The 17,060-nt window shown below is 37.9% G+C and overlaps 1 protein-coding gene across 1 annotated transcript in view; it reads right to left on the bottom strand.

The window, feature by feature from the left end:
- LOC126297554 (kinesin-like protein KIF3A) overlaps positions 1–16,628 on the bottom strand; it is a 117,865-nt gene extending 101,237 nt beyond the window's left edge. The window contains exons 1-3 of the mRNA XM_049988482.1: positions 16,519–16,628; positions 12,788–12,994; positions 12,368–12,573 (exon numbers count right to left, since the gene is read on the bottom strand). Coding sequence (XP_049844439.1) covers positions 12,368–12,573; positions 12,788–12,994; positions 16,519–16,524 — 419 coding nt within the window. The 5' untranslated portion in view covers positions 16,525–16,628. The remainder of the gene's footprint in view (positions 1–12,367; positions 12,574–12,787; positions 12,995–16,518) is intronic.
- Positions 16,629–17,060: the final 432 nt, after the last annotated feature.

Genomic DNA, 17,060 nt, shown 5'->3' with positions numbered 1-17,060 from the left:
AATTATTCTTTGAGCCATACTTTCTCTACATGCTCCTACCCTGCTCTGAAAGTTTCAAGTTCCCCTATCAGATACAACACTATAGATTTTTTTTTATCTAGTTCAGAGAGAGAAAGAAAGAGAAAAAGAGAGAGAGAGAGAGAGAGAGAGAGAGAGAGAGAGAGAGAGAGAGAGAGAGAGAGATTTTATTTTAGTTGCCTTTTATACTTTGGTACCGATACCGATTGTTACCACAACTGTGTCATGATCATTAATACCAGTACTGATGTGGACATCCTCAAGGAGCTCATGTCTCTTTGCTGCCAGTGATCAATACAACAAACTGTTAACCTATTCATTATTAAGTACATCTATGGAAGAGTAACTATACAGGGCTAAGATGGCACAGCAAGGCCAACTTACCAATCAGTCTTAAGTTGACAAAAATTTAAAATGAAGATCTCAATTACCATTTACTTACTTGTTTGTTTATGTACTAACAATGAATAGAGTTACAAAAGGACCAGTTTAATTTCAAAACAATTTAAAAAATGTCTGGACCTTGATGCTATGGCTCATTAATGAGTTTGTTAGTGTCCGGCTGAATTCCTGTCAGTTGTATTCTGATATCATGCTTGCAAATTCTGAAGCAATTTCTGTAGTTATTCATCATGTAAATTAGTGTATAATATACTTTTTCGTACATGAAATGGTGACAAATTGTGTCGTAACTTCAAATATTACCTCGGATAAATCATATAGTTACAAAATAAATAAGCTCAAAACTTTTCAGTATTTTGCCCTTCAAAACATTGATTTCAGAGCTATGATTGTGGGTCATACTAAAAAAGTCTCCTCAGACAGCCAATTCTTAAACTCTGTTAATGTTGAGAGAAAATGGATGTATCACAGTTTCCTCTTCAAATACTGCAACTCCATTTCATTGTAAGTACAGGTTCCATGTATACAAATATGAGACTACTAATATCATACAGTTTTCAGATCCTTAAGTAAGAACTCTGTTATATCATATCTCAGGGGAAAAATAAGATAACACTTGGAAAGATAGAGTTTAAAATCTCATTGACGACAAGGTCATCAGAGACGAGGCATAAACTGGATTTGGCAATAATGAGGAATGAATTGTCTCCTGATTTTTTTACAGTAACTGTCTTGGAATTTGTTTGAACCCTCTGACTGTGATAAGCTGCCACAGGAGTCAAATTGTGATTATATGTTTGTTATAATTTATGTAGTACCACTGGTGGACTCTTGTGACAGTTTATCCTTTGCTCTAACCGGTTTCAGGCACTGTCTCTGGCTGAGCCAGATGCAGCTGCCTGCCCTGTTTCAGAGGATCATTCTCAGCCTTCAAGGTCCGGGCAATCGCAGAGGGTGGGCTTACTGGTAGTTGGGAGCTCCAATGTTAGGCGCGTAATGGGGCCCCTTAGGGATACGGCGGCTAAGGAGGGGAAGAAATCCAGTGTGCACTCCGTGTACATTCCGGGAGGAGTCATTCCTGATGTGGAAAGGGTCCTTCCGGATGCCATGAAGAGCGCAGGGTGCAGCCAGCTGCAGGTGGTGGCACATGTCGGCACTAATGACATGTGTCGCTTTGGATCTGAGGAAATTCTCTCTGGATTCCAGCGGCTATCTGATTTGGTGAAGGCTGCCGGTCTTGCTTACGAGATGAAGGCCAGAGCTCACCATCTGCAGCATCGTTGACAGAACCGACTGCGGACCTTTGGTGCAGAGCCGGGTGGAGGGTCTGAATCAGAGGCTCAGACGGTTTTGCGACCGTATTGGCTGCAGATTCCTTGACTTGCGCCATAGGGTGGTGGGGTTTCGGGTTCCGCTGAATAGGTCAGGAGTTCACTACACTCAGCTGGCGGCTACACGGGTAGCGGAGGCTGTGTGGCGTGGACTGGGCGGTTTTTTAGGTTAGAAGGCCTCGGGAAAGTGCGGGATGGGCTGCAATGTCAAAGGGTGCTTGGCAATTACAGGACGTGCTTGGATCAAGGAACAGTCGGAATTATAGTTGTAAATTGTTGTAGTTGCGCTGGAAAAGTCCCTGAGCTTCAAGTGCTAATAGAAAGCACAGAAGCTGATATCGTTATAGGTACAGAAAGCTGGCTAAAGCCTGAAATAAGTTCTGCAGAAATTTTTACGAAGTCTCAGACGGTGTTCAGGAAAGATAGATTAGGCAGAATTGGTGGTGGAGTGTTTGTGTCTGTCAGTAGTGGTTTATCTTGTAGTGAAGTCGAAGTAGATACTCCGTGCGAATTGGTATGGGTGGAGGTTATACTTAACAGCCGAATTAAGTTAATAATTGGCTCCTTCTACCGACCCCCAGACTCCGACGATACAGTTGCGGAACAGTTCAGAGAAAGTTTGAGCCTCGTAACAAATAAATACCCCACTCATACGGTTATAGTTGGTGGGGACTTCAACCTACCCTCGGTATGTTGGCAAAAATACATGTTCAAAACCGGTGGTAGACAGAAAACGCCTTCCGAGATTGTCCTAAATGCTTTCTCCGAAAATTATTTCGAGCAGTTAGTCCACGAACACACGCGAATTGTAAATGGTTGCGAAAACACACTTGACCTCTTAGCCACAAACAATCCAGAGCTGATAGAGAGCATCATGACTGATACAGGGATTAGTGATCACAAGGTCATTGTAGCTAGGCTCAATACCATTTCTTCCAAATCCATCAGAAACAAACGCAAAATAATGTTATTTAAAAAAGCGGATAAAGTGTCACTAGAAGCCTTCCTAAAAGACAATTTCCATTCCTTCCGAACTGACTATGCGAATGTAGACGAAATGTGGCTCAAATTCAAAGATATAGTAGCAACAGCAATTGAGATATTCATACCTCATAAATTGGTAAGAGATGGAACGGGTCCCCCGTGGTACACAAAAAAGGCCCGAACGCTGTTGCAGAGGCAATGGAAAAAGCATGCGAAGTTCAGAAGAACGCGAAATCCCGAAGACGGGCTAAAATTTACAGACGCGCGAAATTTGGCACGTACTTCGATGCGAGATGCCTTTAATAGGTTCCACAACGAAACATTGTCTCAAAATTTGGTAGAAAATCAGAAGAAATTCTGGTCGTATGTAAAGTACACAAGCGGCAAGACGCAGTCAATACCTTCGCTGCGCAGTGCCGATGGTACTGTTATCGACGACTGTGCCGCTAAAGCGGAGTTATTGAACGCAGTTTTCCGAAATTCCTTCACCAGGGAAGACGAATGGAATATTCCAGAATTTGAAACACGAACATCTGCTAGCATGAGTTTCTTAGACGTAGATACCTTAGGGGTTGCGAAGCAACTCAAATCGCTTGATACGGGCAAGTCTTCAGGTCCAGATTGTATACCGATTAGGTTCCTTTCAGATTACGCTGATACTATAGCTCCCTACTTAGCACTCGTATACAACCGCTCGCTCACCGATAGATCTGTACCTACAGATTGGAAAATTGCGCAGGTCGCACCAGTGTTCAAGAAGGGTAGTAAGAGTAATCCATTTAACTACAGACCTATATCATTGACGTTGGTTTGCAGTAGGGTTTTGGAGCATATACTGTATTCAAACATTATGAATCACCTCGAAGGGAACGATCTATTGACACGTAATCAGCATGGCTTCAGAAAACATCGCTCTTGTGCAACGCAGCTAGCTCTTTATTTGCACAAAGTAATGGCCGCTATCGACAGGGGATCTCAAGTTGATTCCGTATTTCTAGATTTCCGGAAAGCTTTTGACACCGTTCCTCATAAGCGACTTCTAATCAAGCTGCGGAGGTATGGGGTATCGTCTCAGTTGTGCGACTGGATTCGTGATTTCCTGTCAGGAAGGTCGCAGTTCGTAGTAATAGACGGCAACTCATCGAGTAAAACTGAAGTGATATCAGGTGTTCCCCAGGGAAGCGTCCTGGGACCTCTACTGTTCCTGATCTATATACATGACCTGGGTGACAATCTGAGCAGTTCTCTTAGACTGTTCGCAGATGATGCTGTAATTTACCGTCTAGTAAGGTCATCCGAAGACCAGTATCAGTTGCAAAGCGATTTAGAAAAGATTGCTGTATGGTGTGGCAGGTGGCAGTTGACGCTAAATAAGGAAAAGTGTGAGGTGATCCACATGAGTTGTAAAAGAAATCCGTTGGAATTCGATTACTTGATAAATAGTACAATTCTCAAGGCTGTCAATTCAACGAAGTACCTGGGTGTTAAAATTACGAACAACTTCAGTTGGAAGGACCACATAGATAATATTGTCGGGAAGGCGAGCCAAAGGTTGCGTTTCATTGGCAGGACACTTAGAAGATGCAACAAGTCCACTAAAGAGACAGCTTACACTACACTCGTTCGTCCTCTGTTAGAATATTGCTGCGCGGTGTGGGATCCTTACCAGGTGGGATTGACGGAGGACATCGAAAGGGTGCAAAAAAAAGGGCAGCTCGTTTTGTATTATCACGTTATATGGGAGAGAGTGTGGCAGATATGATACACGAGTTGGGATGGAAGTCATTACAGCATAGACGTTTTTCGTCGCGGCGAGACCTTTTTACGAAATTTCAGTCACCAACTTTCTCTTCCGAATGCGAAAATATTTTGTTAAGCCCAACCTACATAGGTAGGAATGAGCATCAAAATAAAATAAGAGAAATCAGAGCTCGAACTGAAAGGTTTAGGTGTTCGTTTTTCGCGCTCGCTCTTCGGGAGTGGAATAGTAGAGAGATAGTATGATTGTGGCTCGATGAGCCCTCTGCCAAGCACTTAAATGTGAATTGCAGAGTAGTCATGTAGATGTAACACCTACAGACAGTGTTTGCAATGTGCAGTACATGGCATTGTTGTCAGTTCGATGCCAGCTTTTTTGATGGATTCCTTAAAGGATGTAGATAACAAAAACCTCATTTTACCTACACTTTGGTTTTGCTTCTTAGTCTGTAACCTTTGCAAGGTAGAATTATTCTTATTTTTCTTGTGCCATTGTCCCACATCGGCATAGTTATTAACTGATTTGACATGGTTAATTTAAGGGGTGGCCAGAAAGGCATATAAGCATTCACTGGAGGTCAAGGTTGACTTGTGAAATTGGATTCAGCGAAGCTTGTAGGTGGAGGTGACAAAGTTGGTGGAAACTCACTCAATGTGGATGTCATGACAATTGTAAATCATATGTCTACAAGGAGGATGACTAGTTGAGGCCTATTTCAATGCTGAAGATGATAGTTTTATCAACCACAATGAGGTTGGCGTCATAAAAAAGGGATCTAGGTGAATAAGATGAAGCACAGCTAGGGGTGAGGAATTTATGATTTGTTATTGAAGGATAGTTTGTATCATAAAGTCAGTAATTACATCTATCAAGATAGTTCTACAGAGATACATTAATATAGCAGAGGCAATTCCAAACTCTCTCTGCTTGCTCTGCATGACACTCCTACACTGTGGTATCACATTTTTCCAAGACCTAACACATTGAAGCTGTTTTTCTTGAACAACTCGCACATCGCCACATTAAAATACTATTGAACTTTTAATTTTCAGGGAAAGAATATGTTTCAGTCTATAGTCCAATTTATTAATTTTTGCCTACTGGCTACCAGCTTTATATTTGTGACACGAAAAAAACCACTCCCCAACAAGATGATAGAAATCTTCAGAGAAAATCCTCCCAAGTCAACCCATCATTGCCCTCACACTGGACACGAACTATCTGTTTAGTATGTCACATTCTCAGAAAGACCATCACTACAACTTGCAGAATAAAACCCAAAGCAGAACCTAAATCCTGCAGAAGTAACAGTTGTTGTAAAACTTGTCACATTTAGGCCTCCAACAATAAAAATTAAAACAGGCTTGACTGGTTAGAGAACAGTTTCCCTTAACCAAGTTCCTATGCCAAAAATACTTCTTTATCACTAAGCCTACATGTCCACACAGATGATAGGGACGTTGATAGGGAAGGAGGGAGGGTTATGTTAAAAGATGAAGTCATCAATTGCTATGAAATTTTATACTGTAATAATGAATCTGAATGAGATTATGTTATTGTTTGTCACAGGAGCATGCATCTTCTTTGAAACACTGTTCCAGGTATGTTTACAATTCATGTTCTTATTCAGATCATAAATTTTAAATGTAAACAGAAAATAAAATGCGACAGCTAAGTAGTAATCTTTTTTTAATAAACTTTACCATGTTTTCTATTTCTGTAAAAAAAGTAATCATTAATGTACATAACAATGAAACAACTATAAAGTTTAATGCTTACTGCAAGCAAACATGTGACACCAAATACGCGTACTTAGTATTTTTTTCCCCAGTAGTGCATTTGCATGTTCATCCCAAAGAAAACTCCACACACACCAACTTTCTGCACATTATATTATTTATTATGCCTGTTATAGGTTATCTAATCGAGGAATGTCCTTTCTTTAATTTATTTATTACAGTGGTCTCCAAAACTTAATCATGTCAAAAATTTGATGAAGCTGGAACTCATATTCTGACTTTATTACATATTCTTAATGCAGAGGTTTTCATTTTTATGAAACTTTGGAGGCAAGCACCTCGAACAATGCCTACGGTCTATAACTATCAGGTGATAAAACAAACAAAAAGGAAGTCTTATGTTCACGTTAGATTCTAAAAGTGGTTATTTTAATAATACCGTAATATATTAGTGTTTACATAATACAATAGTATTCACCCTCCTGTCTTTGAAGAATCTAGCTGCTATGCATAAAACTGCTTCAAATATCCGATTACTTTACAAAAGTGTTAAATATTTGCGTTTAAGCATGTAAGTGAAAAAAAAGTTTACAGAATGTTTGAAATTGTGCTTAAAGTTTGTTGGGCATTGTTAAGTGTTATCATTATGAAAAATCAGATGAATATAAACTGGGTAATTAGCACCCCATTTCTGCAAAACTAGTTTTCACACAACTAACTGTTTATGATGTCGTATCTCCTGTGCTATGTGTTGTACAATGACATAATTTTTCTGGTACATTCAGTGATATAATGTTACAGTCCATCACCTTTTGGGAGTGCATCTGGGATATCCTTAACTGGTGTATCCATTTTTTTCGGCTTATAATCTTTCAGTCATTTCTGAGATGAGTCTCTTGCAGGACTTTTAACACAAATGACTCACACTGAAAATGGTTGAAAGGCTGTCAGTCAGTATAATGATACTCTAGTTAATAGTACCCTACATGCACTCCTGAAAAAGAGGGAGTATTTGATTTCCCAGGAAAACTTCAAGAAACAATACGTAGACATAGTCTGCAAATAGTGTTTGCAGTAAAGAAGTACTAAGTTAAAATGTTATGCCTGATGCTGAAGATTTAAGTAGAAACTGGTTTTTTATGAATCTAAATGTTTAGACTTCATATCTCCTGAACTGCATGTTGTACAATGACATAATTTTGCATGTATGTTAAATGGTATATATGGGTACTGTCTGTAAACTGTGTTGGGAACAGAGTTAGTAGTAAAGAAATAATAAATCAAAACATCATGTCTGATGCTGAAGTTTTATTCCAAGAACAAGTAAAATACTGTAAACGATAAACTTCTTTTCTTCCATCATTTTTGTGGTTGGTACCAGTGAGAAAAAGTTTCGTAAGTGTTTGAAATTACATGTAATCTTTGTCGGAAGTCAACAAGCGCTTTCATTCTCAAATACTGGATGAATTTAGTCTGTATATTTGCGCTGTCAGTTACGTTGCCTCGAGACAAATACACTGTTTCTATCTGTAATACATGTCTTATTGTGTTATCTGTTAATGTAAGAGCATACTTCTAACTGAGCAGAGTATAACAGCATTTTAAATTTTGTCATTAAATATGTGGAGTATTAAAAATCAAACTTTTGTTACCGCTACACCGCAATCAGTAATGGGTTCCAGGATAGCATTTTAGTAATATAGATTGCCCAGTTTGAGATATATGTTTGTTTGTGTATGAACATTGCAATATATATAATGTGCTTGTATCAGTAGTTTTTGTATGTACTGACAAGGAGACTACAAGGAAATCAGATTTTTTGTAGTACTTATATTTATGGTACATGAAGCTCAGAACTCAAATATTAACTCCCCAAAGCATATCCTGCAACTCTGAAAAGCTCTCAAGAAAATTGAGTTTGGAGTTTTTCAAGCGTCTTTAACACTTACGTACGGGATCAGTTTATTCGACACCCCATGTGGCTCTGTGGAGAATGAACGTCTGCCACACAGGTGAGCACAGTTTGATTCCCAACTGGTGCAAATTTTTAAATGAAGGTGCACATTCCACAAGAATTATTGTGATACATAAAGTACATAAAGATGAAAAAATTGTACATGTTTAATGTTAACAATCCTTATTACCAAAGTTTTATAAAAAGTAAGTAATTAAGAATTTATACTTGAGATGAAACTGTATTTTTGCATGCAACATGTAACTAGAAATAATTTTTCATAAAAATTATAATGTTGTATGTGTTAAGTATGCACATAGTTGATGAATTTATATTTAAATGATGTAGATATTTGAAGTACATGGAAAAAAAAGAAAAACAACAATGAACGAAATTAGACTCAAACCAGCTATTACCAATCTCGAGCAGTAACGATTTCTTCCCCATTTTTAAGCAATTTACACATCGAGGAAATAGTTGTAGTACATGCACCTTTGCTTAAAAATTTGCATCGGCCAGGAATTGAACCCATGCTGCCCAAATAAAAGGCATGCATTTCACCACAGAACCATGCAACCCATCAAAAAGTCGACGTGACTTCGGAGTACTCGAGATGCTTGGAAAACTTCAGAGTCATTTTTCTCAAGAATTTTTGGGAGTTGCATGGAACTGCTTTGGCTAACTGATATTTGAGTTCTAAACTTCACATACTGTAAGCATAAAAAATACAAAAATCCAACTGATGTGTGGTCTCTTTGTTAGTTTATACACCTTTATATTTTTAATCCAAATTGATCTTGTATTTACACAAAGGATAGGCAAAATAATGTGAATAGTGGTAGTAATGGGATGTTTGTGCTTGACGGTCAACAACACAAGTAAGACACATGTCGTGAGTGTTCAGTACGGACTAGGCATCAGCGCAGGTTGTTTACAAGTAGTGCACACTTCTTATTTGCACACAGAGGCCAAGGTTTCAAGAGCAACTGTTTCAACAGTCACACAAAATATGAGAGACATCATTGTGAAAACATAACAGTGGGCACAAATCAAAACTAAATGGCAGAAATCGTCCTACACTAACATGAATTGTGTCGAAACAACACAAAACTGCAGCAGTTAAAGTGACTGCCGAGCTCAATAGCCATCTTCTAGACCCTGTATCTATCGACACTGTCCGCAGAGAGCTCCATTAAGCTAATATTCATGGACGAGCTGCTATACCGAAACCATTAGTGACAACAACCAATGCAAAGCAGCATAAAACATGGTGTCAGGGGCAAAAATCCTGGACAGCTGATCAGTGGAAACATGTCATATGGGCAATGAGTCAACATCAGGCCAGGTTTGCATCTGGAGAATGCAAAAAGAAGCTTACAATCCTGATTGGTTGATTCCAATGGTTAAGCATGGAGATGGAAGTGTGATGGTGTGGGCAGCCACATCATGGTATTCTGCTGGTCTCATCATTACTCTCAAAGGCCGTGTTACAGCCAACTATTATGTGAACATTTTAGGTGATCAGGTGCACCCCACGATTCAAATGCTGCCCCCAACAATGATGTAACATTTCAGGACGATCATGCACCCATTCACACAGTCAACACAGTACAATCATGAAATGAGGAGCATGTAACTGAACTGCAGCATCTTCTGTGGCCAGTACAGTGCCCAGACTTGAACATTATCAAACCCTTGTGGGCAGTATTGGAGCCTTGTGGGCAGTATTGGAGTGCAGACTCCGCAGCAGATTTCCACCTCCCTCATCCTAGAAGAGTTAGAAGAAGTTATGATCAAAGAGTGGCACAACATTCCGCTGGAGACTATACATTATTATATGCAGGTATTCCAAGAAGAATCACAGCTGTATTATGGGCAAATGGGGTCCAACCCCTTATTAATAAACTGTTCCAAAGTAAGTACAATTGCTCATGTTATTTTGCCTATCCTCTGTGAGTATTCACATATAGAAAGATTTCATGTCGATATCTCAATATTTTGTGATGACAGCGGCAGTAGTACACCACGACATGGAAGTATCACTACAGTATCAGAGATAGGCAAATATTCATGCATATGGTCTCTCGCTAAGTCATAAACTCAAATTCTTATTTCCGTATATCAACATCAATAAACAGTGAAAATTGTACACTGAAAAACCTACAAATAAGTAATGTACTTTGGAGCTTAGCTGCAGTTCCATACAGACCACCATGAAGTGAGAAGCAGCTCCAATGCAAAATCAGTGTAATTTTGTGCACAAATGCAGAGCAATATGGATTACAGCACTGCAGCCATTTTCTTAGATGTACTCTGCCTATTAACCAATGCAAATTATGAAAATGGCACCTTTGATACTGGAGTTCTAGGAACATTGTATAGCTAAATTGTGGATTATCCACTGTTTCACTTGTTTCTCCAATACATTTTCATTTCAACCTAGACCATCCCATTGTTACATTTTCACTTCATAAAGATTTAATATAACTAAACATTAAACACAGTCCGTAACTCAACCGACAAACAATGAGGTCTTTAAAATAATGTCCTCATTTATGTCTCAAACTGTATACATAGGACAATCAGATCTAACTGCCACACATCTATGCACTTGTCATCATAATATCAGCCATTATCATTCAATTAAGCTTGCAGGAAAATTGTTCAAATGGTTAGGCTCATAATTCTGTAGTTAAGCTGATCAATGCTAAAGGTCATAAAAGAAAATATAAAAAAAAACCATGTTCTTAATAAGGTCATAAACAGTAAGTGAAACAGAAACAAACGTTGTCTACAAGCTGCACATGCAAAAAAGTTATTTGATTTAGAAATTAAAATTTGCAAATCTTTCCACAATGTTTACAAAGTCTTTAATACTATTGTTTCCATTGTGCTATTTGCCATATTTCTGTGGCCACTGAGAATCGAATCACAGTAGGTTATATTGAAACCAACATTTGACAAGCTGACTAATAATCAAATCTCAGCATCATACTGTTCTTCAACAAGCCTTTTTGTTTTGTTTCAAAACTAAGAATGTATTTCAAATATTTCCTACCAACTGTAACACCATTTTCATTAACACACCACACAAGTACATTAAGAATCTATGTGGGTCCATAATAAGAGCTTCACTCATTTGTGAACTGATAATAGTTGTCAGAGTTCAGTACCATACTGATGTGTACTTCATGCTCTTGTCAAAAAAGAATATCAGAACTTGCAACAGACACACAATATTTTGTAATAGCGAGATCTGACCAATAGTTTAAAACTCAGATCATCAATGTCCAGAACAATTAAAAACAAAATTTATACACATGGTCTGTAACACCAGGAAATGAAAGCACATCTCACACAAAGGAAACAGCATTGCAAATGTCTTATAACATTGGATGCTTGTACTTGTCCTAACACACGATTCTGATAGATACGGCATTATTGAATTTACTGATCTTACAGCATATGATACAAATACCATCATTACTTGTTCACACAAAAATACATTTACAGATGACATAATGGTGAAAATTTTATCATTTCATATTTTGGAATTATGTTACCAAGTACCAGATAGACTAACATTACATCCCCCCCCAGCCACAAATGTTTTAACTTTTGTTTTGGTTGCACTGGTGATTGAAGTGTGGTGGACCTTTCTAATTTACATCACTGATTGGTAATCACAGATATTTGAGGGGTTTTTAAACAACAGAAAATGCAGTTTGGAATATCCACAATATAAGGAAAAGACATATTTTTACTTACTGTCAAAGTAACACATGAAGTTGCAGACAGGCACCTACACACCAGCTTTTGAGCACTGGACGCAGAAATGGAAACACACACACACACACACCACACACACACACACACACACACACACACACACACACACAAAAATCACCACCTTCTGCACCTTGGACTGGAATGCAATGGCATTCTGGCCTGGTCTGCAGAGATGGTAGTCATGTGAACATTTCATTACCCCTGATCGAAACAGTCCACACTTTCAATATAGTTTTATTGTCAGTAATGCATTAAACACCAAATGTAAAGAACTCCCTTGTTTTGCATAATTTCTAAACATACAGTTTAAACAAGAAACACAAATTAGGATCCATTTCTCGAGTATATACAAAAAAGTAGAAAGCTTAAAGTTTCTCTCATTGGAACTTACTTCCTGTCTCCATTTGCTTTTGCAATGTAACCAAATATATGTGCAAAAGAATTTGGAATTATGCCTTTTAGTTCAGGAGCAGAGGAGTTTCCTTCCATTGTATATGTTTTTCCGGTTCCAGTCTGCCCATATGCAAAAATTGTTCCATTATAACCCAACACTACTTTGTCTACTATTGGCCTAGCAGTTTCATTGTAAACATCAAGCTGAAAGACAACCACAATAGGTTTACATAATTTTCACAAAAATATTATTAAATCCTTTAAACAACTATTACTACACTGACAATATTATAACAGTTTGCAAAAAATAAATTGACAAATGTATCAAAGCAACATCCAAGACATGTAATGCTACACAAAAACATAAAGCTTTCATTAACTCTCTGCAATAATTAATAACAAAAATATTAATAATTACCTGTGTTGCATCAGTATCAAATACAACATCAAAAGTAAAAATTTTTGGTGGTTCTAGCTCATCCGCTTGAGGATTTACAACAGAAATTGTTGCATTAACAGAATCTACAGTAGTAATTTGTCGATAACCAGAACTTTTCTCTTTCTCATTCATTGGTCGGACTCGCACAACAACTCTGACATTCTCAACAACTCCATCTTCAGCTTTCTGAAATGAAAACATTACAATATTGAACATTTATAATTACAGTGTTTTTTTTAATAATTGCAAAATGTAACCATCAGTGACCGACCACATTCAAAATGGCACTAGCAGTTTTTGCACCTCTCTTGCTAACCTTTAAAGTAAGAGCTGGATCAGCCGATAATTGCAATACTACCCGTCGGATTTGACCTGTGACATAACTGCGTTATGTGTCATCACCGAATCATGGCATCAATGAAATGGATTGTGTTTGGAGAAAGCATGTTGGAGGAAGTGATGGCACACTCTAGTATACAATATTTGTGTTCCTAATTTATTTGTAAGTGATGTCAGTGTGTCACTGCACTTTTCGCTGTGTAGTACTTGGTGTTTTCAGAGGTGGTGGTGGTGGTTTTTGTTGTTGCCATTACTGGCCTGTTAGTGAGGTATGTTAATCTTGGTAGTTACTGGCTACCGATTTATTATCAGATGTGGAACTATTGGTTTGTCATCTCAAATTGGTTTGTTCTTTGAATTTAATTTCGTGTGTTTGTCATTTATTGCTAAGTACGGATCTAATGATTAAATTTAACAGTTGTTCATTAGTGTCTGTGATGATCGTGGATACGGCAGCAACTACAAAATTTCTACAGCTACATGGCCTAATCACAAAGTGTGCGAGGTGTCTTCAGTGAGGTGAACTGATGAAGCTGACGAAATTTTTTGTTTCTCGAACCAGGAATCAGTACACATGGTGGTGCCATTGTCACAACATTTGGAGGTCCATTAGGAGGGGTACCTGGTATGAGTAATCTAGGTTGGCCATTCAAGATGTTGCTTTGCTATTGTATCATTGGTATCATCCTGTGTCAAATGGTTTTGTGCATGTGAGGCATTTGTAAATGATGGATGTATTTTTCACATGTTCTTTTTGCCATGAGATGTGCATGGAGTTAGTACATGGTGTCTTCTGGAAAGGGGGGGTGGAGGTGGTACTTGTACGAATTGGTGAGTAGCAATTGGGAAGGCAAGGCATGGAAGGCATGATTGACCTGTGGGAATGTGTGTGTGGGGAAGGGTTTTATGATTTCGTTTCTCTGGTAGAAGTGGCACTAAAGAGGTTTTGTTCACGTCAACAGAGTAGTGTGTAGCAGGGAGTCCCCTATAGTTTCGGGTTATTTTTCTTCATATAGGAATTTGGGTTCCAGGGCTTTTCATCATTTAATGGTAAATCATAGTGTACAGATTAAAGATAAACAATGGTGGTTTGTAAAACTATAGAGGGTCACTGGTGAATTCTTTTAAGGGAGGGGGAAGAGGATCTCTTCTATTCTACAACCTCATCTTGATGAGTGACTGTGAGGGGTAAGTTCGTTTTTATGTTGTTTCTGGTCATAACTGTAATACTTTCCAGAGATCTGTCTAATATACAGATTTTCTGCGTATTTTCTTGTAACGAAAAATGTGATACATATGGAGTGAATATAGCCCTCAGCATCTGGAACACATCAATTTATCAAAATCTTTATTCCTTATTCATACTCACTGGCTTCCAACCTGCAGTCAACTTGTCAGGTTACATTACACCTGATCTCGGGCTATGCTACTGATTTGTCTGCCAATGTTACCAACATTTCAACAGAAGGATGATATCACATTCAGACCATCATTTTGAAATATATGGGCAGTGAAAACTGTCAGCTGAATGCCTTCCTAAGAAATGCAACATGCTAAAACATTCAACAACTAAGATCACATAAATATTTATTTATTTAAGACAACTGGTTTTTACAGACTTTGCTGTCATCTTCACATATTAAAAACTTTTTGTTATGAAATATGTTCACTGGACAAAAATCAGCACATTATAAAAGGTTTCTGCTGAGTTTTATCCACATGACTACTTCACACAAGAGCCAATGTGAAATGAACATGTTTCATCGCAAAAAGATTTTTTAAGATCTGAAGATGATAGCAAGGTCTGCTGAAACTGATTGTTTTAAATAAAGAAATATTTATGCAATTTTAACCCAACATTTAAAATTAAAATAATGTCACTGTTAGTATGATAGGTAATTGTTTAATGGTACAGCAGCTACATAGATCAACTTTGAAGTATGGTCAAAAACATAGCATTTAATGGCATCAGAAATGAAAACAAGAAAGTAAATAAGATAGAACCTGTATGCCATATGGTATATACACTGTGTACCAAAATATGCATGCCATAAGCGACATGTGAATCTTCTCACTGAAGTAAAAAACCATGTTTTAGAAGTCACTGCTCTAAGGGTGATAGATTGAGGCCAGTTTCTTCTGTTTCAATGGTTGAAATGAGAAATCTTTGGATCGAAATCTCTGTTCATCAACAGAAATATATTATGTCATGGATGTTGGCACACTATAAGTTGCTACAGTCACTATAAGAGGATATCCATTTCACTAGGTTACTATATTCCCAAATATGCAGTAGACACACACAACCTTCTCTGGCTTTATGGTAACAGGTAGTGCGGTATCATCTGGACCATGCCCTATCTGTTCAGGCAACTTCAGGATCTTGTGTAACTTTACACTGTATACTGTGAATACACTCACAAAGCAAACACAGATTTTTGTTTTTGTCTACAGTTTCGTGCGACGAATACAAACAATTTGAAATTGTGGAGCTGACAAAAACCACTGAACAACGAGGAAGCTGACCATAGACAGAATCATCTAGGTGACATTGCGTGGGAAGACATCTGCAACTGGCCAAAAACACAGCTAGACGGTCAGTTTACAGAATGTTGAAGTCTGCAAGTACCTACACAACGGCCAATAAAATGGATCTCTTAGATACACCAACACTGCACTATCATAGCAGAGAAATGTCAATATACAGAACATATATGCTCAACTGTATACACACAATGACAGGAGCTACTCACAAAAACGTTAACCACTGTTAACAACTACGACTTGACACTAAAAACAAATTTCAAATTTTTACACTGAACTCGGTCAAAATGGTGAATAAGAAATATGCAAATACTACACAAAATAATGATCAAGGCGGCATTTAAATACTATCACAAATATAGCCTTTAGCAGTGGATGAAATAAATACATTTTCTCCAGCATCTACTAGAGACCCAAAGTAACATTAAAACTAACTGCTAATTCTGAGTTAAACTGCTGCAATAGTATAATAAATGTAGAAGCATCTTATAGTGGAAAGGGCTTACGAAATACAATTAAAGTGAAACAGGGAAATGCAAAATGCATTAAGTCACCTTAAATTTTGAAATGAGTAGCTACATCCACTGCTCATTTAGTTAGAGCCAGTATTATAATAAGTAAAACAGAGCAGAGTATTTGTCAGTTTTATAAGGATTGCAGTCTTTGTAAAGTTCCTCAAAGGAAACAACGGCTCAATAAACTGTCGTCACAATTCCATGTTTCACAACAGCTAAACAGAAACTTTACATAATAAAAATGTTCGGTTATTTGTGAAAAATACAATAATGTCTGTAATAAAACAGCAATAAACAATAACGATAGCTTACCATCATGACGACCGTCCCTAATACCAAAACACAATGTTCCAACAGTTGACAAGTGATCACTTACTGCTTCTAAACAAACGTGTTGCCAACATCTGACAATAAACACAACACAGATTACTTTTGAGAACTCCAGAGATGTTGTTGTACAGAGACGTTGTCAGCAAGCCGAATCATCGCCCGCATAGTATCCTTCCTAGTCCCTAATACAGGGCGATGGCTCAGTACTACACTACTACTCTTTTTTCGCTGGGAAACTCACATCCTGGCCCTGGGAAGCATGTTGTTTAAAAGAAGTAACAGTTTGAGACGTAAAATTCTTAATATCTCCGCTATTGCCAGAAACAGGTATTAAATTAAAATCAAATCTGGGCAGTCATCATTAAGTTATGGTTGCTTGATGTCTTTCGGCAGAAAGGTTTGGTGATATATATCCCTACTTCTCTCACAAAGGGGTAGGGCGTTATTTGCAACGTATGCCCAGTCAGTTTTGCAAGGCCACAATTGCCTTCAGTATTTCCATTTAACTACACAATGTTATAGTA

The sequence above is a fragment of the Schistocerca gregaria genome, chromosome X, assembly GCF_023897955.1.
Source record: "Schistocerca gregaria isolate iqSchGreg1 chromosome X, iqSchGreg1.2, whole genome shotgun sequence".
Lineage (NCBI taxonomy): Eukaryota > Metazoa > Arthropoda > Insecta > Orthoptera > Acrididae > Schistocerca > Schistocerca gregaria.
The sequence above is the reverse complement of the archived record's forward strand: the minus strand, read 5'-3'. Positions and strand labels throughout refer to the sequence as shown.